The sequence below is a fragment of the Apis florea genome, unplaced genomic scaffold (genome assembly GCF_048593485.1).
Source record: "Apis florea isolate Af1SG1 unplaced genomic scaffold, ASM4859348v1 contig_1914_pilon, whole genome shotgun sequence".
Classification (NCBI taxonomy): Eukaryota; Metazoa; Arthropoda; class Insecta; order Hymenoptera; family Apidae; genus Apis; species Apis florea.
The window spans coordinates 2414022-2439377 of NW_028256504.1; the positions used below are offsets into that span (position 1 = coordinate 2414022).

The 25356-nt window shown below is 31.3% G+C and overlaps 1 protein-coding gene and 1 long non-coding RNA gene across 4 annotated transcripts in view; both read right to left on the reverse strand.

Moving 5' to 3' along the window:
- Nucleotides 1-4640: 4640 nt before the first annotated feature.
- LOC100863282 (uncharacterized) overlaps nucleotides 4641-25356 on the reverse strand; it is a 77346-nt gene continuing 56630 nt past the window's right edge. Inside the window, exons 1-5 of one of the 3 annotated variants that reach the window (XM_086913926.1) lie at nucleotides 15336-15404; nucleotides 14998-15252; nucleotides 11833-11975; nucleotides 7082-7403; nucleotides 4641-6124 (exon numbers count right to left, since the gene is read on the reverse strand). In XM_086913926.1, the coding sequence (XP_086770052.1) occupies nucleotides 5910-6124; nucleotides 7082-7403; nucleotides 11833-11975; nucleotides 14998-15004 (687 nt within the window). In that variant the 5' untranslated portion in view covers nucleotides 15005-15252; nucleotides 15336-15404 and the 3' untranslated portion in view covers nucleotides 4641-5909. Of the gene's footprint in view, nucleotides 6125-7081; nucleotides 7404-11832; nucleotides 11976-14997; nucleotides 15277-15335; nucleotides 15405-25356 lie in introns of those variants that run through there. The other 2 variants (XM_086913935.1, XM_003691015.4) reach the window with 2 other exon arrangements.
- On the reverse strand, nucleotides 19763-20918 carry LOC147658619 (uncharacterized). The gene is made up of 2 exons (XR_015294371.1): nucleotides 20298-20918; nucleotides 19763-20221 (listed from the first exon to the last, which is right to left on the reverse strand). It is a non-coding gene; the product is annotated as an uncharacterized LOC147658619 (long non-coding RNA).

Below are 25356 nucleotides of genomic sequence, written 5' to 3' on the forward strand. Positions count from 1 at the left end.
TCCTCGGAAATAAGTAAAGTTTGCTACAAATCAAATCACGTGATAAACACTACGACTTCAATTATTAACTATCGAACTATCGATATTAAAATCGGTTTTATATTGTTGAGCTAATTATGATATTGTTATAAAGATTGTTTGTTTTAAATATATAAATAAATAAATAAATAAATTTTATTTGGGAATTATTATTTTAGAAATTATTTATTACGTTATACTTATGCATTCTTTGAAAATATACGCGATCTTTTTAACGACTCCTACGACTATATATTTCAAGATCGAAATCGAAAACGAAATTTTGCATGTAGTGACATATAAATACTTTTTTAAATTATTCATTTGTTTCTATGATATATTTAATATATTTAAATATATACTATATAGTTATCTCGGATTAATTTTAATCATTCATGAATTATTTTAACCTTAAAATTATATAGGATATCGAACATATTTCGATAAAAATTAGTTAATTTAATATGAAACCAATAAAATCAATAATTTAATCAATAATCTTAACGAAACAATTTGACAATAAAAAATAAGATTTTGGATAGTATGAAATTCTCGGAGTTTTAAATAATAAAATGTAAAATTACAATAGGTAAAAATTGAAAGACACGTATCATAAGATCTTTCTTTATTTAGCGTTTTTTAAGAAGACAGGAGATCCCACGGGTACAAGACAGATATAATGGTGTATAGTATATGGGATGATTGGAAGACGTACGAGATCGTTACGAAAAAGATTAACGGAAAAACGAACTGCCATGATGGTCCCGCGTGATCTCGTGATGATCCCATTTTTTTCTCCCATTTGTTGTTTTTTTTATTTTCCTCCTTTTTTTATGTGTTCAAATTTCATATTTGAATCTTGAGGAAATAGATCGTTATGAAACGATAATATAGAGATTGTTCGCGATTCCTTCGAAAAATGACACAATTAAAAAATAGTAGTCTCGATCGTTATTCCACACAGTAGTCATAAACATTCGAGATCATCCTGTTTTCTATTTTGACTATCATTAAAGGTAATATAAGTATAGAGGCCGTGTCATGATGATGTGATTACGCGGGCTCGTTCAACGAAAATGCGATTAATACATGTGTGTGTGTGTGTGTGTGTGTGTGTATGTGTGACAGTAAACTTGTATCGTTGCAAAAAGCGAACCCGACGATATCGTTCAAAACGCTTGCTCGATATTCTATGATAGTATACATCTAATTGAACGAACGTTCATAGAAGTTACGGCAAATCTTGCAATAAGACGTCGTGTCTTCTTCTCCTATATATGTATTGTAAAACTTTAGACAAAGTTACCTTTTGAATGTATATATCACATTGGATTTCTACCTAACTATGCGACTAACTATGAACAATTAACTCGTCATAAAAGTATAATTACAACCCTTCGCTTCCTTCGTATCTGATTCTGTATCGTAATCGGTGTTACCGTAAGATCATTAACTATTTGTACGCTGAGATATATTCTCTTCAGATGATCAAATATATTTACGATAATATATATATATATATATATTTGAAAATAGATGGATCTTTTCTCTTGATATGTCTTTAAGGATAGTAATTATCGTTATTATTGCTTTTAACCATTTTTACCATTGCTTCAATAAAATTTATTCGATTAAAATAATCTTTCTTTCATCGTGTCACAAATAATAAATAATTTTTAGATTTTTCTGTAAAAATAAAATGTTTCTTTTATTTTTTTCTCTTTATTATCTTTTTATAATAAACTATTTAATTTTCTGAAAACAACGAATCAAGAGTACTTGAAACAGGTGGTCCATCTATCTTCCAATATTACATTTATATTTATAGGTTATTAGAATGCGTGTAGCTGACAACCCAGAGCCATCTTTCTTTTTTCGAAATAATCTCTCGCAAACGTAGCTCGATTATTGAAACGCTGCAATTATACAGGGAAAAACGTACCATAAAACGGATAGGCGGATATATATCTACAAAAGGTGCATAAGTCGAAACGCTTGGGTATCCTATTCCTATGTATAATTAAATATATATATCATATGTATAAATACGCATAATATTATCTCTTGATAATTTGGTTCCTTGTGTAATGCATATAGATACGTGTACATACGTGTATTTATATGTATATATACGAATATATATATGTATATATTAATCAATAATTGATCGATACAACACGGGATTCCATTTGTTTTTTTTTTTTCTTTCTTCTTAAGAGCAATACATATACATACGGTATATAGATCGGGAGGCTATTTAAAATTGGATTCAGGTGATGAAATCACGCTATCGTATTTTTATTAAATACTTTTTTCGCTTCGTATCGTTCTAATCTTCTTTTATCTTATAACGTGGTTTTTTTAATCGATAATATACGTATTTTATTAGGTGATGTCTCAAAGTTCTCTTCGATTTTAATGAACGGCAAACTTTAACAGATCAAGACATTTAACCATGTTTTAAAATAAATTTTCTAATTCTTCTCTTCTGTTTCGAAATGAAAGAAAACCAGGAATAGAATTTTTTTCTTATTAGTAAATCAAACTAGAATGTTGAATACGTATTAAAAATAGAATCATGAAGCTTTTAAATAGATAGAGGAAAATATACGAAAAAGAGAATAATAAGAAAAGAAATTTTAGGACAACTTAATAAATTCTTGATTCAAGAAAGGGAGAGAAAGGGAAATTAGGAATATCCTCGAGAATTTCACTCCACGCTACGCTTTTTTTTCATTTTGACTTTCGCTAATTATAATTCTTACTTAATTAATCGTTTACTACGCTAATCGATTCATCTTAAAACTCTTCAGTTTTTTTTCCCTTTTCAGTGATAATTTATTATAATATTCACTCGTGATATGATGTACATGCACGAAATGTTCGATCAGTTTTAATCGATCCTTACATTACATCGAATTCCCAATATTATTTCTACCTGATTATGCCAAAAGATATTTTTATCGCAGAAAACACGAATTAAAGTATACCTCCTCCGGAATCAAATCTCCTGGTTAAAACGACCAAGGATTAAAACGATATTTCGTATTCAAACAGGAATCAGTTGAATGGGATCGTTTCACAAAGGCCAAATCCAGATCGGTCAATAAACTTCCTGAACACCTCGTACAGTTGATACCTCGCAGAAGCACAGGAAGTGGTCGTCGCAAGGATTCATGACGCAGAGCCAAGCGAAACGGCCTTGAACAGGATATGACTACGTCTCGGCTAGTATACATACACATATATAGTGTGTGTGTGTGTGTGCATGACGAAGTAGACGAGCGTCATCTAAGAGACGACCTCACCGCACATGAATTATCAAGCTCTGCAACGTTTCATCTCTTAAAACGGAACACCAGACCGACCACGGTTTTCCTGGTAATATTAATTCATACATTTGTAGGCCGACATCTACAGAATTGTATTTTGTTCATCGCTGTGTCGTCGAACGTGGAAATTATAATCCTTCCCCCGTTCTCGCTCGAGAATACAATGTACAAAAATCACGACAGACGAGTGAACTGGAACGTTCCCTAACTTATTTTTGGAGGAGAATTAAATCTGCGGGCTAATATCTACGGGGTTGTCTACGATAGAAAAGTTGCGGCCAAACTGGCCAAGAATCGAGGATCTTACGGCAAAAGGGAGGCGGATCCATTGATGATTCTTTAGTTGTCGCGTTAAGTACAAGCGATATGTCTTATCATAATTATCTGAATAATGAGCAGTGACTTACTTCTAGTATCTAAGAAGATTTTTAACCTTTAGATTTCTTTCAGAATTCGCATGGATATCAGAGGATATCTTTCTGGATTCTGAAATTAACTCTTTGCATCCCAGAGGTGATCATTGCTTGCCAATCAGTATAATATTGTATTATTTTGCATAATTCAAAATATGCGTTCAATGAGACGGTAATATGTTAAACAATATATTTCAATTAATTATTTTAAAAATTAGAAAGCAAACATTCTTAAATTTAAATGTAAATTTTAACGTGATGAAGTTAAGCAATTTCGTTTAATTTCTCTATAATGAATCTGCCTTCTTTTTGCTTCGAGCTCCTCGATTCTGCCTCGATCACGTCATTACTCGATGACGATCGTCGCGAGGATTCGTATGAAGATAGATCGTCCGTTGGAAAAATTGTTTCGCTCGAGGATCTATCTTGCGAGTCTCGACATTGGAACGTAAAAGAAATACTGTTCGGATTTAAAAAGAAAGTATTGAATGTTCGAAATAAGCGAAAATTCTTATGGAACAAGTACAATCTAATACTTATCGATCTATCGTTTGGTACTTTCGTGGCGCTGAGGAACATTCTTTCGAGATTTCTTTTTTTTTTTTTACGTGATAATTAGACTGCTGATTTTTACGCAAATACATAAATTATATATAAATAAATAAATGTACTTTCTTCTTCTCGTATTGTTAATTTTATTTGTATGATAGATAAATATTTAAGAAGATAATATTGAAAAAATTATTCTGAATAATTTCGATCCAATCTATAAGAAAGAGTAGAGCCTCTTTTCAGCTCGAGCTGAATTTATCAGGAGATAATTATATAATTAATATAAATAATTTCACGAATACGCAATAGAATGTAGGTAATTCAATTTTGTAAATTCTATATAATATATATTTCAAATAATTTCAAAACACTGTGTGAGACTAAATTTTACCTGCATAAAAATCGGCACTCTGTTAACAATAAATCGTAGATAATAATACAACGATGTTATCGATATTAATCTACACAGAGAAATGAAATTTATAACGTGACTAGATGAGAATTCGTCTAATAATTAATCGGTACAACATGATGGATCTATCTTTTGATAAATTAGGCCCATGCCGATGAAACGTTTAGAAACCCCCATTGGATAATAAATTACACTTTGCTCGTGAATGCCGGAAGAGCATCCCTGACTTAATTAGAGTCTCACTATCGATCTTATCGAATCGAACATAAATACATTATTCGGCCTCAATTTAATCTAATAATTATCACCACGTGGAAATAGAGCCATTGGTCATTTTTTTTTTTTTTTTTTTAATCATCGTTGTAATCCGCATCGATAGATGTAATAATTTCCCTCGCAATTAAGAGCGATCTCCCTCTCACTTTATATTTACGCCTCGATTAATCGTTCGAGTGCGCGAAAAGAAAGCGTTTAAGGTTTCTTTTGTTTCATTATCGATAATCGATTTTTTCACGAGTTCCCTTTCGACCGGAAACTCTTTCAATCCGGAACAAAAGGAGGGAAGAAGCTCGAGAGAACACGAATAAGAATATATATATATATATATAAATTAAACTAATCGATACTTACAAGTTTTTCAACCGTGTAATCATATTCATTTGGAATATTTTTCCCGTTGAGATGTTTCTATAATTGTTTCCGTTTCTCGTCGATTGGAACGTGATTTTATATACGGTTGAAAACTCGTTTAATTAAAATTATCAAAATTATTATTGTTGATCGATATGAAAATAATTCGTCTTTTTTTAAATACAATATTCGTTTAAAAAAATATACGCGTACGATATGTCTCTCGAAACGTTTAGAAAAAATTATTGCCAACTGTTCTTATCATTAAAACGAAATAAATATTTAATTATCGCATTACAACAAATTTTCAATCTTCTATTAAAAACTATTTGAAAATATATATATACATACTTCACATTTTCACTCAAAATTGTACTCTCTATATCCTATCTTAATCTTTTTTTATCTTTAAAAAAAATCAGATTAAAATCACAGTCTAAATTCAATTGATAAATAATTCATATCGATCGACAATCCCTGAATAAAGAATAAAGATCTAAAAAAACGTAGCTCGCGTTTCGAACAGGCGACGATCGTTACGCGTGGGACACTTTAAAAGCTCTCGTCGATCCCTCGGTCCCTCGCAAGGTTGAACACTTCGAAGTCGCCATCCGGTGCGTCCGGTATGTCCGGTGCAACTGGTATCTCGGGTCGAAGGGCCACACAGTCCCGCGGCGAGCACTCGACGCGGCCCTCGGATCCGCAGCTGCACTCGATGCAGTTTCCGGTCGAATGCGGAAGTAACTCGCCCTCGCGATATTCCCTTCCTGTAATCAGATTTTGCATCCGTCAGCACACCGTATTTCTTTCTCTTTTTTTTTTTTCGTGGATCAAACAGGTGTTTCGAATCGCTACAGCTTCAAGAAGATCGTTGAGAAATTTTCTAATATGCTTTTTCATTTGTCACGAGTTCTCGACACATAAGGAATTAATTTTATTACGGTTTATTCATCTTTAACTCTGATTCCAAAGAACAAGTAGTAATACTTTTCAGGAAAAAAATAGACAGTCAGAGTCCATTCGTGATCTCTACTGCTTAAGTGTTCTAAGTGAACGAAGATTACTTCATAATAAAATCATCTTTCCAATCTTTTTGAAACGTATAATTTCGATCGAAAAGCTTATTATCATTGTTGGCAACGCGAATTCCAATTAAATTTCCCGCCCTTCTAAAAAAAGTAAATAGTCAGTCCATTCGTGATCTTACACTACTGTCTTAAGTGACAGTCTTTGAACGCTCATATCTCATTAATCAACAACAGTATAGTTCCCTCCTCCATTCTCCGAATGAAGATTTCGACATAACATAAAATATATTCGTATTTCATCATTTTGAAAAATATAATTTCGATCGAAAAGCTTATTATCATTATTGGCAAATTCCAATTAAATTTCCCGCCCTCCTAATCCTAACAATAATTACGAGCCAGTTAAGCACAAAACATCGAGCATCGCTCGACGTGCCTCGAAGGGCCGGAACGCTGCCATTCCGATCAATCGTGCCACAAAGGGGAGTCGATCAACGATACATCCTCCCGATATTTCCCCTATATTTCCGCATAGGGGAAATCCGTCCGCGCGACGCGACACTAATTGCACTCCCCCCACCCCTCCCCCTTCCGCCCCACGGCTTTCTAACCGCGTGTATGAATCGATATCTCGCGGCGAAGAATCGCGGGAGAGAGAAATGGGAGGGGGGAGGGGGAGGGGGCTCGATCCATTACCCATCACGAGACACGTAGTCGGGGCCGGTTGCGACGTGGTCGAGGAATAAGTCGCGTTAATCTCCCCGTATCCCTGCTGTTGTTGTTGTTGTTGTTGCTGCTGCTCGAGCGATGCCTCCTCCGCCGGATCACCAGAAGCTTCCAAACTGTCGACGGCGTCCGTGCTTCCTTCCAGGGACGGCGTGTAATTACTTTCTATCGTGGTCGATGGGAGGAACGAGGGGCCGGCGGAGGGATCGGTGCTCGGATTGTAATTCTGCCACCAACAATACACCTCGCCCGCGACGCACAGACAATGAGAGTTCGGGTCGTATGACGGTATCTGGAAGGAGAAAATTCATACGTTCGTTGTTACGTTCGTGAAGAAGGACGAAAATCGTTGCTCGTTTCGCGCGAGAAGGTTTGGCGTGAGTTTTTGTATCCCCGTAGCGAGATACGTTGTTTGGATTGGACTTTTTAGAAGAGAGAGAGAGAGAGAAAGAGAAAGAGAGTACGAGTGGAGGAGGATTGATATTACAATTTTATAGTGTATAATATTATTATATTATAATATAATATAGTAAATATGAGAGTAAATATAGTAAATAAGAGAGATTATTATAGGTCGAGGGAGATTAAAATTAAATGGGAAAAGATTCAAGCGATAGATTGGATATTGTTGAGAGACAGTGGCGCTGTTACAAAACATATGAAAGAAAACAAGTAGGTACCAACTTAAACATGAAATAGCACTGTTGGCAACGTTCAGTAATAAAAGTACAAATAAAATTATGTAATTTCAGCGAATAATATCATAAATTACAATTAATTAAATATGTAAATGAAAATCAGAAAGTTTATTTTTTCCTTTTTTATCATTTTAAATAGAATTCGTCTTTGATTCTAAGGATATTGCAATAATGCACAATGTACGTTTAATTTTTTATTCACGTATTAAGAGACATATGTGTGTATTTCGGTGATTCGTTGAAGAGCGCTTATTCGGATGTACTTGTTAAGATTTAACAAGATCTTCATCTATCGCTAATTAATCTGAATTGCGAAAACGTATTCCACGCACATTTGCTCGCAATAAATGTGACTTTGAACGATTAAAATAAACAATTATTCTTCGTAGATGAATAAATAAAAAAAAAAAAGAAAAAGAATATAAATTTCCAATATTTTAATTTTCAATCTTCGCTTAAATCTCTGTATTTTACGATTTAAATAAACAATATTCGTTCGTGAAGAGGAATAAATAAAAAAAAAAATTAGAAATTTAAATTTGAATAATAGAACTTTTATTTATAATCTTCGTTCGAATTTTATATTTTCGCAAGTGTTCTCGACGTGTTATAAATATTTCACTGACATTCGTCAGAAGTTAGTGCGAGTAACAACAATCCCTCTCTCGAGATAGGTGTCCAATTAATAGGATGAAGCGTTATCGGGCAACACCTGTGAGAATAGATCGAAAGTCGTCGCGTCGTGAAATTAATAACTTCGTGGCGTTTCTCCGACTCTTCACCCTCCACTTTTTTCTTCTTTTCTTTTTCTCTGCCGCTTGAACTTGCGTTAATTTTTTTTTTTTTTGATGACGATTCTTCTCGATTTTTTTTCGAATAATTATTATATAACGTAATAACTGTTACAACAAGATGATCACGTGTCCTAAATTTTTCGAGATCGTCTCGAATTTTCTCGACTTCGTTCCAAATTCAATTATTTCTACAATTTTACTTATATTAATTGTAAAATTTCATACCTTTTTGTTTATCCAATTAATAACTTGTCAGAAGAAAAATCTTTTTAAATTTCCCGCCTAATGTTTTTCAATTTCAAATCTTCTTCTTATTATTATTCTTATTTTCTGCTTCTGCTTTAATTTTAATTTGATCCGCTCTTCTTTCTTTCTTTCTTTCTTTCTTTCTTCTTTCATTAGATTTTATATTTCCTTCCTATATTATTATTGCGATTCCTTTTTTAATTCGAATAATTATTATATTTTTTTTAAATTAATTTTTTTGCTTCCTCGATTTCGTTCCGTTTGTTTTCCTTTTTCTATTCGATTTCATATCTGCTATCTTTTCTTCTCTTTTTCTCTTTTCTCCCCTTTTCCTCTTCTTTTCGAAAGATGTCCTTTTGCTCGTCGATGCCACGTCGAGCGTTAATATTATTAATTAATGGTGGCCCTGCGGGATGACTTCCAATGAATTTCGAGAGGCGACGCCGTCGCGACGGATTCACGTTTCTTCGTTAAGAGAGGAACATATATAGTAATTAATGACACGTTTCGTCGACTCGTCGAGCTCTTTTAATACGCTTCGCTTTTCTTCCTATTTTTAGCAATTTTCAATGAAATATATAGAAAATACTAGCTTTCGTTAGATTTTGAATTATTTATTTATTTTTTTTTTTTTAACGAAGTGTCACCATTGAAAGAAATACTATAAGTACTTGTAAATATCGATCTTGTTAATTAATTTTTTTCAGAATTTTTTTTCAATCTTATCTTTTCAATTGTATACATTTTTTTTCGTGTTATTTTATACAATTCGACGAAATTGATATCTTTAAATGATAAAAAAAAAAAAAAAAATATTTTAGAAACAATATTGAAATAATTTCAGTGAAGAACAAGTTTCAAATTTTAGTTTTTGAAATCTTTTAAAAAAAATTTTCCTTATTGCTAAAAAAACAAAATAATAAACATTCCAGAACCATTCACTTTGTATCGATATCACGTAACAATACCGAAAAGACACGTCCACAAATTGAATCTTGTTCGAGACTTGCCATTCAACCTTCCCTTGCATCCAACCTTCGAGACGATCGCAATGAACTGTATAATCGTTTCGTTGCACGTATTTCATTTTTCACAGTGGCCCCTTGTCGAGATCGCCTTCCGTTCGTTCATTCGTTCGTTATTAACGTTCGAGTTTATCCCTGTGTTCGGTCGGTAACATCGATAACATTATTGGAACGTGACGCGCCTGTTCGACGTGCACCAGAGATGCATGTCTCACTGCGAGAAATTCCACAAGATAGCCAGTAACGTAATAATGCGATCGACTGAATGAAACTTGTTTGGAATCTGTGATATCACACGATACATCGAAGATTTATTTACAAAACTGAATTGAAATTTGCTACAAGTATAATTTCTTTTTAATTCTGCAATAGGCCTTTGGTCCAGAGATGACTAAATATAGATATTTTTGAAACTATTATATTGTTTAATCAAATCGTTTTTATCTTAATTATAGTTATTTAGTTTAATTGAGTTAATTTAATGCATAGCAACATAGATTTATTCATGAAACCTATATGCTTCAGTGTGAAACAGAGATTCGTTTGTATTCAAAGAGGGTAATCGAGAATTTGTATGAGAAATATGATGAATGTTAGCTTTGAACTAGATAGGAAGTTACTAAAGGTTGATTGAAAATTATAGTGGATAGAACTTGTATCAGTTACATAGAAAGGATAGGATATTTGTTAGACTTGAAAAAAAGAGAATACTTGGGCAATTAGATATTGAGTAAAAACGATCGAATATCTCTATATATTCAAAGAATAAAATATTTATGAATATAGATAAATTTAACCTCAAAATAGATATTTGAAACATTAATCAATTTTTCTGAATTTTTAAAAGAATTTTTCCAGTTTGCCAGAATTACGAAAAATATGTCACAATAGAAAATATATGTATAAGTAAAGAACAAATATAAAGAACTGATAATGTAGTAATGAAATAATTGGATCGGTCGGTATTACCGCTATTTACTCGAGCCCGTCCGATTTTTCCCGAGCTCACCCGACTTTTTCCGATTTCGTCCGAATGCTCGAGCATTCCATATCTTTCGAATATCTTTAATACACATTCGAATCTGACTTTTTTTTTATTGATTTGTCCGAAACATAGGATATATTATTTCAAACGTATCGAGTGAAATTTTCTCTCTCTCTCTATATATATCTACGAATATTCATTCCAGATTATTAATACGTAGACAGGATACGAGAGATAAGGAATGAATAAATATTAGGAGAGACAATTCCCGAAAGCGGGAAACTGTTAACTGCGTTAATTGGCATATGCACATTGATTCTACACAGCTATTCGCCATTGTTATTGATCTCTATTATTAATTAACGTGTATCTATCTCGTACATCTATCAATTAATTGTATATTTATTTTCCTTATTGATTCCTATCAAATTCAAACGTGACGATACCAAAATTTTATAAAAAAAAAAAAAAAATGTACAATTTATTTTAACAAAAATTAAATTGAAAATTAAAAAAAAATTCTTTTTCCAGTATTTTAAAATATTTTCTATCGTTTTGATAGAAAAATTAAAATGGTAAATTATATAAATACAAATTTACTTTTTAAAATAAAATAAAACGCTGGATACTTGGGCTGAAATTGTCTCGCTCGATAGATCCGGTGAATATTCTATTTCCTGTGCATTTTTCAAACCCCTTTATCGAACGATACGTGTAAGCGTTTTGGTCGACATATGGAAACGTCTGCTGGATTTCACGTGTATTAATCTCGATGTACGCAAACATTATCAAAGTGGTATTTCATTTCACATGGTATATCTATCGCGTGAAAACAAAAATCTCTGGCACCACGTATTCGTTCGTACCTTATAATTGTGAGAGTCAATTAAAAAAAAAAAAAAAAAAATAAAATAAAATAAAATAGCGAAAAGAAAGAAAGGGATAGGAGTGATCGTGATTTCTGTTTACTTACCGTCTGGCCGTGTGAATACGTGTTCTCATCGACGATGCATTTTTTCGAATACGATTCTTCCGTCGTTATTTCATTCCTGCCATCTTCTTGCACGGCTATGTCTACCTCCCCGAGAAGAACTTGCCCGGTCGTTTTTGCTGGAACTGGAAAAAGGATGGAGATTGAAATTTTTTAATCTTGTTAATCGTACGAAAGTAATTTTAACGATTTTTCAATTTTAGGATGAATGGATGAATGGTAAATAAACTTGAGATACAATTAAAAATTTAAAATGAATTTTGTGAATTATCAAAAATAAAAATATTTCGCTATTAATGAGAATAAATTCTATAAAATTTCATTGAAACCCTTCATTTTCCCTACTAACAGAGATAAAAATTTTCCAGAAAGGTATTGCTTAATGGATAGAAGAGAATAGAATATTCATTCAAAATCGTGTAAATTTTATTATAATTATAGAATTTTTTTATTTTTTATTAATGATTGCATAGAAAATTAAGAGATCTTGAAATATTTTGTAAATTAAATTCTTTGATCTCCTTAAGTATTTAACCTTATCGTATTTAATCCATTTTAAGTTTAAAAATTTTTTAACAATTTTCTTTCGCGCTTTTTCTCTCCCTCCTTTGTTACGTGAAATTTTTTCTTCAATTTCTCCGCCGAACTTTCGAATCGTTTTATTTTCGTTCGTTATAGGAAAAGTTTCCACCGCTGCATGCGAAACGCCATTATCCTGCAACTTCGACGTTACTCGATTTTTTTGCGGAGAAATTTACTTACTACATCGACATCTAATGCTTTTCTCACGACTCCATTTTTACGAGCTGGTTAACGACGCTTTTATCGTTTTGCAAAATGGAATTCTCTTAGATAGGTTTTAAAAAATACCTGGTCTTTTCTTTTCTTAAATGATTACTTTTAAATTAAATTAAAATTAGGATCAATTATATATAAAAATATATATAAAATAAATAAATAAAAGTAAAGTAAACATGAAAATTATGGACAAGAATTATTTTTTTTATTTTATTATTAATAATCGATTGGTTTAGATATTTATTTTATTAATAAAGATAATGAAAAATAATTCTTGACAAACTTCTTAAATAGATTTGAAAGAGTATAAATAGAATAAATAGAAAGAATATAATGAATTATACAAGTTTTAAAATAGATGCATAACATGTTGATTGCCACATAACAAGATTTATTATTCTATTTTCAATTTATTTATCATTATATCATTACAATTTATCATCAAAGTATCATATCTTTTCTGATTTGTATATAATTAATATACTAGTAATTATTATAACTTTAGATGAAAATTAAATATAATGATCCTTTTGAATTCATTTGGATTGAAATGGAGTAGAATATTCTTTTTGTTTTTATTTTAAAGAAAATATATTCTATTTTTATTGAGTTATATGTCAAATAGACATTAACAGAAAAAAATGATATAATTTAATTTTTGTCTTTTTAAAAATGAGATATTTTATTAAAATTTAATAAAACAAAATTATGTTAATGATAATCTTAATGTTGCAATTATATCAATGATTGTTTCTTATTAAAGGTTGATAAACAAGACTGTGAAAGCAATTCTCGAAGAGAACAATTAACTTTACTCATGCTTCATAAAACTAAGAAGAAAATGAGAAAGAAAAAAACAAGAATAATCTTTGTCGAACCTTCTCGTCTAGGACGCAATAAGACAAATGGAAACAGCTGATAAATATTGACAAGCTGTCCAATAGGGGTGACAAATTAAATCCATTCGATGTAATCGAGACACGAGACGTTTATGAGATTACATCGTCTTGACTAGAATATCGTAGACAATCGTCGATAGTTCTCTCTTTTATATTTTCCCGCTCATTTGTAAATCTGCGTTTCCGTTACCATTCTTCCATTACTTCACATATTAGATTAAATTAAATTTCTTGATTTAGATTCGTTTTGCAATCACTAAAAAATACAAATACTGTCAATAAAATTAACATTTATATTCAGATAGAAATATAATTATATCCAATTATTTTCATCATTGTTTTAAAAAATAATCTTTACATAATAACTATCTATATATTTGTATAAGAAAAATTTGAAGAGAAAAGATTCAAATCTTACTTAACAACTTTTTGAAATTATTTAATTTCTAATTTCAGTAATTTTTAGATAATAAAATCGCAAATTTATAATATAAATTGGAAAAAATGTAACAAATAAAGATACAATTGGATTTGAAAATATTCTAAAGGAAACTTTGTATTAAGAAAACCTAGATATTAACACGAGTTAACTTGACATACAAACGTGACTATATTAAGTCTAGAATATTTTCAGTATTCTATATGAAAAAAAATGATTTTCTTCTCTTTTTTTCTCTCTTTCTTTAAATCTTCTGTTCTGTTTGATCTCGTTTAACTTTAATTTTAATAGAGACAGACGAGAAATTTGTCAGAATCAAAAGCTTTATAATGATGGCAACGAATATCAGTGTTACATGCGACAAATGGAAAGTAATTTTAATAACGTTCCCGGGAGAGTGAGAGAAATGAGGCAGCTTTATTTGCGGATAAATTGAATGGCTTAACGAGCAGAAAATCTCTAATTTACGAATACTTTATAATTATATATAATTTAGAAAATTTATAAGCTGATTTTTATTAACGATAATGTTAAAAAAAAAAGATATTTTATATTATATATTATCCAAAAATAAATTCAACGAAATATTATTTCGTGTCTTTGTCGTGCAATCACAAAATTTCATTAATTATTAATATTTTGAAAATTGCTTTTTGATTAAATTAAAAGAAAGCATGTAATAAAATTATTGTTATATCGTGAATGACAAATCGTGAATTCTAGTAACACGTATTTCCTACTCTACTTTACATACATATATTTAACAGTTTCAAATTATGTCATAATATATTTACATCAAGCCTTCGAAACTCATATTGCAGGCATGATATCGATAATATGATTATTCGTTCACGCAATAACCTTATTACTTAGTTCATAAATTAAATAATATTAATTAAATTAATTTAATTAATACACAATTATTTTAATGATCCAAAATCTTGTCATTTTGTGGTTTATCTGTAATTATAAATTTTTAAAATATGAAAATTGTTCATTTTCTTCGTTCACCTGTCATTTACGATGGAAAACGATGGCCGGTAATAAGACGAACACTCTACATTTTAATGAAGAAAGCAGTTTCTTCGCGCTAACTCGAGTTGCCCGCGCTGACAAATCCACTTCGAGCTAACGAATGCAAGTGGGCCACACTATTTCTGGTTTTATGCCAAGAATACGAAGCTTGCACCCTTTTTGAATCTAAATCACCGATATTTATATTGAAATATCGGCTTTAAAAGTCGAGAGACACTCGATTCATTGTCCCTGTGAGAAGCAGTGACGTTGACTGTTAATCGAATACCTGAACTTATCGATCTACAACGTAATCATAAATTAATATCGCCTACCTTAAATTAATTCCTCGAGTTTTCGAAATTCACCTAATTTACGTCTTAACGCCACTTACGCGAACTACTTCGCGTTAACAATATAAATTTCAAAGTAGAAAATTTCCTAGTATGTGAAACTCGATGTGCATACAAATAACTATATTATTTTGTTTAGAGATTAATTTATTAAAAAAAAATTTATTCCCTAGAATATTGTTCTGTATTGTGAAATTAATAATTTGGAAAGTATATAGAGAAGAATTTTTTATTATTTAAGAAATTGTATTTTTTTTTAGATTGTTCTATCTATCTAGTTACTTTTTTTTTAACTAATAAGATTCTCTCAAAGTCTATTAGTCTATACGAAAGTTAAGGCAGTTATATATCATAAATCGTATATTACTACATTGAGAGATTTTATAAAAAAATATCATACATCACTTCTTATCTTTAATTTTTATCCTTAATTTTACCATAAATCGATCAAATTATAGATATACATCAACGAATCATATATTTACAATTCTAATGAAGATTAGATCTAATCTAGGCTAGTAAATAATAATTACTAGCCTAGTGAATAAAAAAGTACTATATACTGCCCCTCATTATAATCTCACTCTTAACCTCTACGCTACTTGTACCATTTTCACAAGCAAGATCAAAGACGGTATCTCTAAAAAATTCCAAATTTCCATCGCGATCTTCATCTCAATCGCGTTCATCGACATCAAAAATCCTCGTCGCGTCGTCGTTGTGTTCCATGATGAGCATCCGCAATGCTCGAGATTTACGTTCCTCGAGCGGATTAAACTGCGGAGGAAAAGTTGAGTGGAGATCTTAAAGGCGAGAGTGGTGTTGGCAACATTTCCATCCATGGAAAACCCGTAGTGCCAGACTACCGAGGAGCGTTTTCCTCGAGTAGAGGAAGGTAATTCGCGGAAAGGAAGGAACGGGCAATCCTTCTTCACCGGGTTAATCCTACATCCCATTACCCGTTGCATTCATCCTCTGTCTCCCTTCTGTTCGAGGGCGTGAACACGACAAATCGATTTCCACGCTCCACGAAACCAAGTCGGTCTGTACATAGACTGTTCCCGATCCCGCTTTAAATTCCACCTCTTACACCTGCCCCTCTCTCTATCTTCCAATAACTGATGTATATAGGTGCGATCTCGTTAGTTACATCTATGAGTAATTGGACATTAAATTACGTAAGTTTATGATCTATTTATGGTCTATTAAAAATATTTTATAAATTTATATAACTTATGGAACATTAGAATTATTTGTAGTATCTAAGTATCTATTTCACAAGTATAAATGATTGTAACTAAAGCGATATTGTGACAACAAATCTCGATTGGAATATTAATAATTTTTTCAAAAACATTTTCACGTTCTCAATAATCATAAACCAAAAAATATGAAATCCATCATTTTGACAGGTTTCATTGTTCTAATATTATTATTGCAGTTGTAAAATTCTAGAATAAGGCATATAAATATTAATCTATTCGTATGTATTTTTGAAGGATCGATTCTAGAGATAAGAAACGAACGAAAAAAATGGATATTGTCGATTTTGATTTATTCATTGAAGCTTACATAAGATGAAGCAAAATAGAATGAAATGATTTCGTGACAAAGATAGAGACAAGGAAAATAAATCTGTTTTTATTGTGATAAAGCAACCAATATCAAGTTGAAAGATATACGTAATAAATGCCGTTGCCTTTAGATCTCCTGATAAAAAAGATACTTTGTATATGACAAAACAAAGAGTAATAATTCGCGGCTTCGAGTTCAAACGTTTGAAAAATATACAGTTATTCTGTCGACAGAGTTTTTCACTAGTTCCAGTTTTACACACAGATGGAAAAGCTATTTGACGATACTAGATCGATTGCGGCGAACTTTGTTACTTGTTGCTGTTGTGGATAACTTTGAATATCGATATAGCCTCGAGGAATGAACCGTGGCCAATGGAACTTAGAGTTTTTAATTCGTGTCGCGAATTAACAAAGTGCAAAAAGAAATCACAAAGTTACTCAAAGGCCAAAGTCGTACATAGACAAGTACAATGAGCATGTGAAATTAACCAGAGCGTTTAATTACTGTTGACTGACGCCTGGATATAGGATATTCTGACATGAACAGGATATACAGTTATGCAGAGAAGTTACAATGCCGGAAGTAGAAATTCGAAAACAGAACATTTCCTTTGTTTGTTTGAATTTGGACGAAGATGTATTTAAAAGTGATTGTAAAAAAGATGTGCAAAAAAGATTTTGTAATTTATATCCTTAAAAAAGAAGGTTATAAAGAATGATAAAAAATTTTGTATTTTAAAATTTTGTTAAAATTATACCTAATTTTTAAATTATTGTAAATATATTAAAACTTTAGTTTTTTTTTATTTTGAAACATATCTTGAAATATATAAATGAATTTTTCATTAAATTTGTTGAGAAGATATAATTTAATAAATTAATAGAGAATTGACAAGATTCGTTTCTCCTGATTTCATTCAATTTTCTAATCCTTTTTACAAGAATAAGCTTCATCTTCTTCTATAAGAATTCACGAGCAAAGAAAATCTAGTTATAAAGCGTCGAGAGAGGTATAACAGAGATAACCAATTTGAATAGAACGTTCTGTTTCGAATGATGCTTGTTCATTTAAAGTGATGAGACTCGAAAGAAATTGTGTTTGAAGAGATACATCGTTTACATTGATACCTCTCTGATTTCAAGCTGTTGAATTTTGATTAAGATTTAGTAGTTGAAAAGTTCATTTCAATCTTTCAAATTTAAACTCAAATTCTTTCAATATTATATAGACTTTCAAAATTATAAAAAAAAGTCAATAATCTATTTCATCCACTCAAATTTCTTTAAAATTCTAAACTTTTAAAAATATTTTATTTTCTCAATAACACTCGAATTTACTAAAAAATATTCAAGAAAAAAGTTTCAATGAAAATAAATAGCCAAAAATATCAATTATAATTAATGGCCATTAAATCTTAATATTTAACATTCATCTATTTATGTAATTATTCATTACTTTTAATTTTTCATTTTTCAAATATTTCACTTATTATATATTTCGTTAATTATCAAGAATTATACTTAAAATTGTTACCAATTATCTTATATAGTATTAAAAGCAATTTTGAACGATTGCTCTAATTATCAAATAAATGGTGGAAAGTGAATGAAACGAAGGATATTTCATTACTTTATCGTTCAATAATATATCGTTTAACCTTTTATTTCAGAGAATATCTGTTCTACGTTTAAAACTTATCGATTCTTCGGCTGAGGTGCAATGTCTTCAACGTGCCATTTAACCTTCTTCTTCAATCTGGGAGAGCCGATATGACGAAGATTTTTTCTGCACTTTAAGGAAGGATACAAAGTGATCTTATGAAAAATTTCGTCTCCATCGAAGATGGTGGAGACGATAAATCTGGGGGACAAGACTTGCATGGTAAAGAGGATACAGATCTTTCGAAACTTCTTTTCATTATAGTTTTAAAAAGTTTCGATGCCAGTGTACTGCGCTCGAAAGTAATTAAAGAACCATCGGTTTCGAAAGTTTTATAGTATTTTGAGGAAATATCGTGTATAAGAATATATTTTTTTCACTTTTTTTATACTACAATTTATTGGAAAGTTTTGCAAGTATCGACTAAAATGGTGGTTCTTTTTCATTCGCACATATATGTATGAAATTATTTTCTTATTTAATCTTATTTATTATTAATTATTAATAATATAGGAAATATAGAAAAAAAAGCAGATTATATTTTCCTAACTCACCTCAGAGAAGATAAAATTTAAATCTTTCTTAATTTAATATGTTCTTAATATAATATGTCATATATTCGTCAAATAAGAAAAATTCAAATTCTTAATTTGACATGAATTCCGCAAGAGGGACTTTGAAGCACGTTTCTTTTATTTAAACCTCGTGACACGTGATAATACAAGTATTTCATTCGATAAATATCGCTCGTATGTACAAACCATCCAAAATTTTTAAACGGTAATCATCTGACAATCCTATTAAGTTTAATATAAACATAACACAATATTTGTATATGTCGAGTAAAAAAAACCTGCCATATCGATAAGTCGATCTTTGAGTGGTAGTGTATCTATAGAATTAAATATTTTGAATCTTTCAATATGTTTCTTCTATATATAAAATTGTTTGAAATTAAATATGGTTCTACGTGGGATATAATCTCAAGTAAGTAAGAATACGAAAGAAAACAAATTCTTTTAAAATCTTTAGTCGATAAGTAGCTTAATAGATTAGATAGATTAGATTAGGTTAAGTCTTTAAGAACATAGTCTCCAATAGAAAAAGATATGTCAATAGATAGATAGGTTAGGATTTCCTTATCCTCGGTAAGAACTTATTAGTGTATAATCATCTTATATAACAATCTATTTTCTTTATTATAATTCTGATTAATATTTCTTATAAATATTAGATCACAGTCTAGATACTTTGTTATATCCATTATTAGATCAATCTGCTTGCATCTTCATACGATAAAATCAAAAGTATCGTCAATTGCATGTACAAAAGAACATATTTCGAATATAAGAGAAATAGGAATATAGGTTGGAAAGCAAAATAGACGAAAAAGCGATCCTTCTCCAACGATTAATCCCAGATTCCATTATTCTCCGTCTTGCTACGACTATGGGCCACTGACACGGCAACAATCGATTTCTGCCAGCCATGAACGTTGTTGCACGCCTCCACCCCAGCAAACCGGCCGTTTACATTTGCGTTTAAATTGTAACCCTGGCAAACCCCAACCCCGTGTCGGTTCTGTTTTAACTGCACGGCCGAAAGCATCGATCCGTGTGTGCATTTTCGTCCTGAAAGAGAAGGAATCTCGTTCTTCCATTTCCACACTTTGAAATCGTTGCAAACGATTCGTTCCCTGCACTTTACCGAAATATTTATTCGAATACTTTCACCCCTTTTTCATCCCTATGAACCGGAAATATAACAAGAATCGTTGAATTCATATCGCAATAGATATAATATTTGGATGATACAATTTTCTTGTATAATAATTTAACGATATTGATTAATTGATAATAAATTGGAGGTTAGGTTAGATATGTATTTAAATGAAATGATTTATCAATTAATAATATTAGTTAATCAATAAGTTACGAATACTAAGTTAATTGAATTATGAAGTTGTAATTTTCTTGTATATATCAAAGTCCTCTTGCAATCATATTATGATTTATCAATCAATGATATTAGTTGATAAGTTACAAGTTAAATTATCAAGTTTGATCAAGTTGGTTAAGTTACAAATTATAGGTTGTATGTTATGTTTCTTTTATCGTATATCGGAAATGAATCGAGAATTATTAAATTTTTATGTAATATATGGATATATATGTGCGAGTACGTCAAAATACGGTTATTGTCTTTAGCTTAAATATTCTTGTCACATTTTTATCCAAACATCGATCGCAATGTGTCCCGTATGTGTCATAAAAATGTGATTGAGGTATCGTCAATCTGTGATTTATGTTCTATTGTTTTTATCGCGATAAAATTTTTTCGATCTTTGAGGTTGAAATTTTTTTCAATCCTATCTCATTTTATTATTGAAATTCTGTTTCCCTGAAATTAGTCTTATCTTCTTCTTCTTCTTCTTCTTATTATTATTATTGTATACTTCGTTAGATAAAAAATTTTTTGAATTATTTCATAATTCTGTTGAATTGTTTTTTTTTCCAAGTTGAATTTAAAAATAGAGGAAAATAAAAACAATATTTCTCCCCTTGTATTTTTTTGCTGCAATATATTAGTAATACTAGTTTGTCAGCTGTTCCAAACAGATATGAATACAATTCACTTTTTCCCTTTGGTTATTCACAAGAAAATGGGTAAAATGAAACATTTGATCAATAGAAATTTGTATAAATATTTACATAATATACAGTTGAATTAATAAAATCAAATTATTGAATTAATTTCATAATAATTCTTGTTGCATTTACTAAGATAATTGTAATTACAATTGCATTATAATCAACGGGAGTATGAATAAAAATATAAGAAATTGATGTAAAATTATGCGAATAATTAATTTTCGCGTGGTTTATCTTTAATTTATTTTTTAATCTCCTGTTATAAAATCAAAACTTCTCCTCGTTGTAATAACGTCATTTAGCTAGAACTAAGCAAGTATGTTTTCAAAGCATACTCGACTCGTGCAGAAAGCTTAATGCATAAGTGCAATTAGAAGAAAGCTTACTAAACGGAAGCTTATCCAAGACACGGCAAATTTGAGATTATTAGATAAAAAGGAAGAGAGGAATACTCGTAACAATGCAAACTGAATTCTATCAAATTTATTAATAAAAAATATTCCAATAATATTAAAAATAATATTTTAATATCGATTAACAAAGATATTTCTTCAATCGTAATCGAATAATTTAATCTAATTGATCTATAAAAATGTAAATTCATCTCTTAATATTCCAACTCTCAAATATATCAAATCAAAATGTATGTATCCAAACCAATATTCTAGATTACTTTTATCTTCTTTTTTTTCAATTTCTCCACTTATCAAGAAAAAATTCGAAATCACACAAACAGAAAATAGAATTGCATTAAGTTAGATAAAGGATATTTATTCAGTTAGTCAGAGATGAAGGAGGAAGTCCTTCCTGTTCCCACTTATATAGATAGGAAATATATCCCCGGCACAATTTTTCCCCTCGAATGCTTGCACTCGGCTCGGCACTGTTGCTCTTTTCTTTTCTTTTTTTTTTTTTCGCTGCCTCTTGGCCCCTTTTCAACGAGCGATAAAAGACTGGCGGATGGAAGAATGACAAGGGAAAACGATGCGACCTACCCGCACGCCATTTACCAACCACCCCCGCACAAAAGAACACCAGAACCGGGAGCATTATTTGGAATAACAATGCTGATTGTCCGAAGTATGCCGCGCAAAATGCCGGGCAAGTGAAAAAAACATCGGGAATGGGCTAACCGTTGGGTAAGCGAAACTGTGTTGCTTCGTATCAAACAATTTTTTTTTCTCTTCTCCTTTTTTCGAGAAATGGATTTTTCAGGGAAATTTAAAAATTTTGGAAATTGAATTATTATCCTTTGATCGTGATTTAAAATGAAACCTGTTTCTTTTTATCTTTGTACATCATTAACGAATATACATAATAAACACGTAGACTCTTCGACGCTAGTGTTGGGTATGCACCTCTAACAAACAACTAATTAGTCCATTTGGTGTTCGTAATTCAAAATAATCATTCCAATAATCGTTCACCTCGCTTCGACTGTTTGTTCAAATTAATTAGATTATTCGCCGCTTATGTATAACTCGATTTTCAATAATTGTTCGGCAACGCTTGCCTCAATTATTTGTTCAAGCTCAGCGGACGGTACATACCCAACGCTACCGTGGCAAATCTACCCATCTTTTTTTTTTCGTTAGAATACTCGGGAAGGAATGAATTATACCAAATTCTCAAATACTTATTTTTAAGATTTTTAGGACAGCCTGTGTTAAAACCAGGCTGGAGGAAGGAGGAGGGGCGAAAAATTTTCAAACTATCCTTAAATCACGAACTTTCCCTAGTTTTCTCGGGCAACGAATGGCCTCTCCGCGTTTTTTTCGCCCCGATGCGGAAACATAGTAGCGGATGTTCTCGATCTCCGCGTCTCCGGAAAACACTTAACCTCTCCCCTCCTCCTTGGAAATCTTTCCCGCTCCTGTACATCGAAGAAAAGTTCGAGATACGTGTGTGAGAGACGCGTTGAAAGATATTTGAAATCAGGTTACGAGATTTTTATCGAAGGAATAATTTTTCTTTCTTTCTTTTTTTTTTTTTTTTTTTCTCTCTTAATTAATCTTGCGCGTTTTCGTAGAATCATCGAGGGTATAAAGATTACAAAGTGTTTTTCATAAATTTAAAGCAAGCGGATGTAGAGAAAGGAGTTAAAAATTTATATAGAAAATGAGATATATTCGGAGATGATTCTATTTTTATTTCTATTTTTATCAGATTCTGCGATTTAAATTATAAATATTAGTCGGTGAAAAAACATTGGAAAGAGTTTTATACGCGGTATACGACTCGTTAATATTTATTTTGTCGGTTATATTACGTAGGCCGTGTTCCACGAAGAATGCAAATGTGGCGGATATTTAAACGCGGTCGAGTGTTAACCGTCGTCATTTTTATGCATAAAAACGGTGACACGAATGACACCGTCTTATTTTCTCCCCGTCTCTCTTCAATGCCTCACTCCTTCTCACTGTGCACTGCGTGTGAAATTGCTGTGTTGCTTTCTCGACTCGCGCGCGACGAATAAGTTTTAAGGCTTGGTTCCATTTATTATTACGAATCTAATTTATGCCTCTTGTTATTGTGAATTGGAAAGTTCATTCGTTCTTCGTGATATTCTTTTTATACGAGCGAATGACTATCATTGTGAAAACACGTGGAAATGATTGCAATTGCTTGAAATATTATTTTCTCATTGTTTAAATAAATAAATTGTCATTGTAATACGAAGGAATTGGAGAACGTTCGGCTAGAAAAATTAAAAGGATGATTCTTTGATTACTTCGAGCAAAGAAAAGATCATTCACGATGAATCAAAAATTGAGATTTTTTTTTCGTCATTTGCTTCGATTCGTAACTTTCCACTTTTCAATGCGATTCTCGATTATTCCATTTAAAATTCTTTTACCGTACGATGGTATATCCAAGTTTATAACTAACAATTGTCTTCCACGTGATTCAATTCCATTCGTCTTAACCACTCCACCTTGGTACTTGGTAATTCAATCCATCCATCATCCTCATCATTTACCAGATGAGAAATCTTCCTAAAAGAACCCCTCTCCTCCTTTCTGGGAAACAAAAAGGAAGAAAGGAAAAAAGAAAAGATTTTCAATTTCACGTTTCGCAGGTTTTTCATGGTGGATAGAGAGAGAGAGAGAGAGAGAAGATAGAAGCAAATCCGTGCACGGATTTCTATTTCTATTTCGTGGACAAACACGTGGACGCGCGAAAGTAAACTCGAGCGCGGCAATGTACACAGCGAATTATCGCGGATTCGATTCGAGAATTTCGAATCATGGCCGATCGTGGCTCAATTGGAACGATTAATTTCGCCTCTCGCCGTATAAACATAACAAATGGCCGGCCGCTGATAAATTCGCGGCGATAGCACGCGTTCCATATGGCTTGCCGCCATCCTTTCCGTCCGACCAATTGCCGGTATCGATCACTGCACGTGAGAGAGGCGGCGTCTGCCCGACCAGAAACGCTCGTTACTACTGTTTATCGAGCGGCTAATCGCTCGATTCTTACCAAGCGTGTGCCAGAAATGTCCGTTGTAAAAAAAGTAACTAGAACTAGTAAGTAACTAGTTGAAAATCTCGAATAAAGTTAATGCTTAAATAATATTTATTGGTAATTATTATAAATTTTTAATATAAGTTTGATATTGCAATTATTTCCGATTATTATTATGTTTCGAACGATAAATTATCGAAGTCACGTATGGAAGTAACTATATTCGCAATTTCGACTAGTAAATTTTGTTCGTCGGTGTTACGTAAATATGTGAATCAGAATTGATTTTCGGTATTGGCCCGTTGAAAAAGTAACTAGTTAAAAATCCCAACTCTGCTTTTATTAAAATGGTTAAATAACATTTATTCATAGATGTTATAGCTTTTCGTATAGTCTCGCATTGCAATTATTGCGATTAATTATTACATTTTGAACCGTTTTGAATAAATTATCGAAGTAACTTTATGAAAGTAATTTCGACTATTAAATTTTCCCCATCATCCTTATTAAATATGTATCGGAATTTTTTGGCATTAAAAAGTAACTAGTTAAAAATCTCGAATAAAGTTATGCAATGTTTTATTTATTGACAATTATTATAATTGATCCGCTCTTCGGATAACTTAGACATTATTTATTTGCGATTA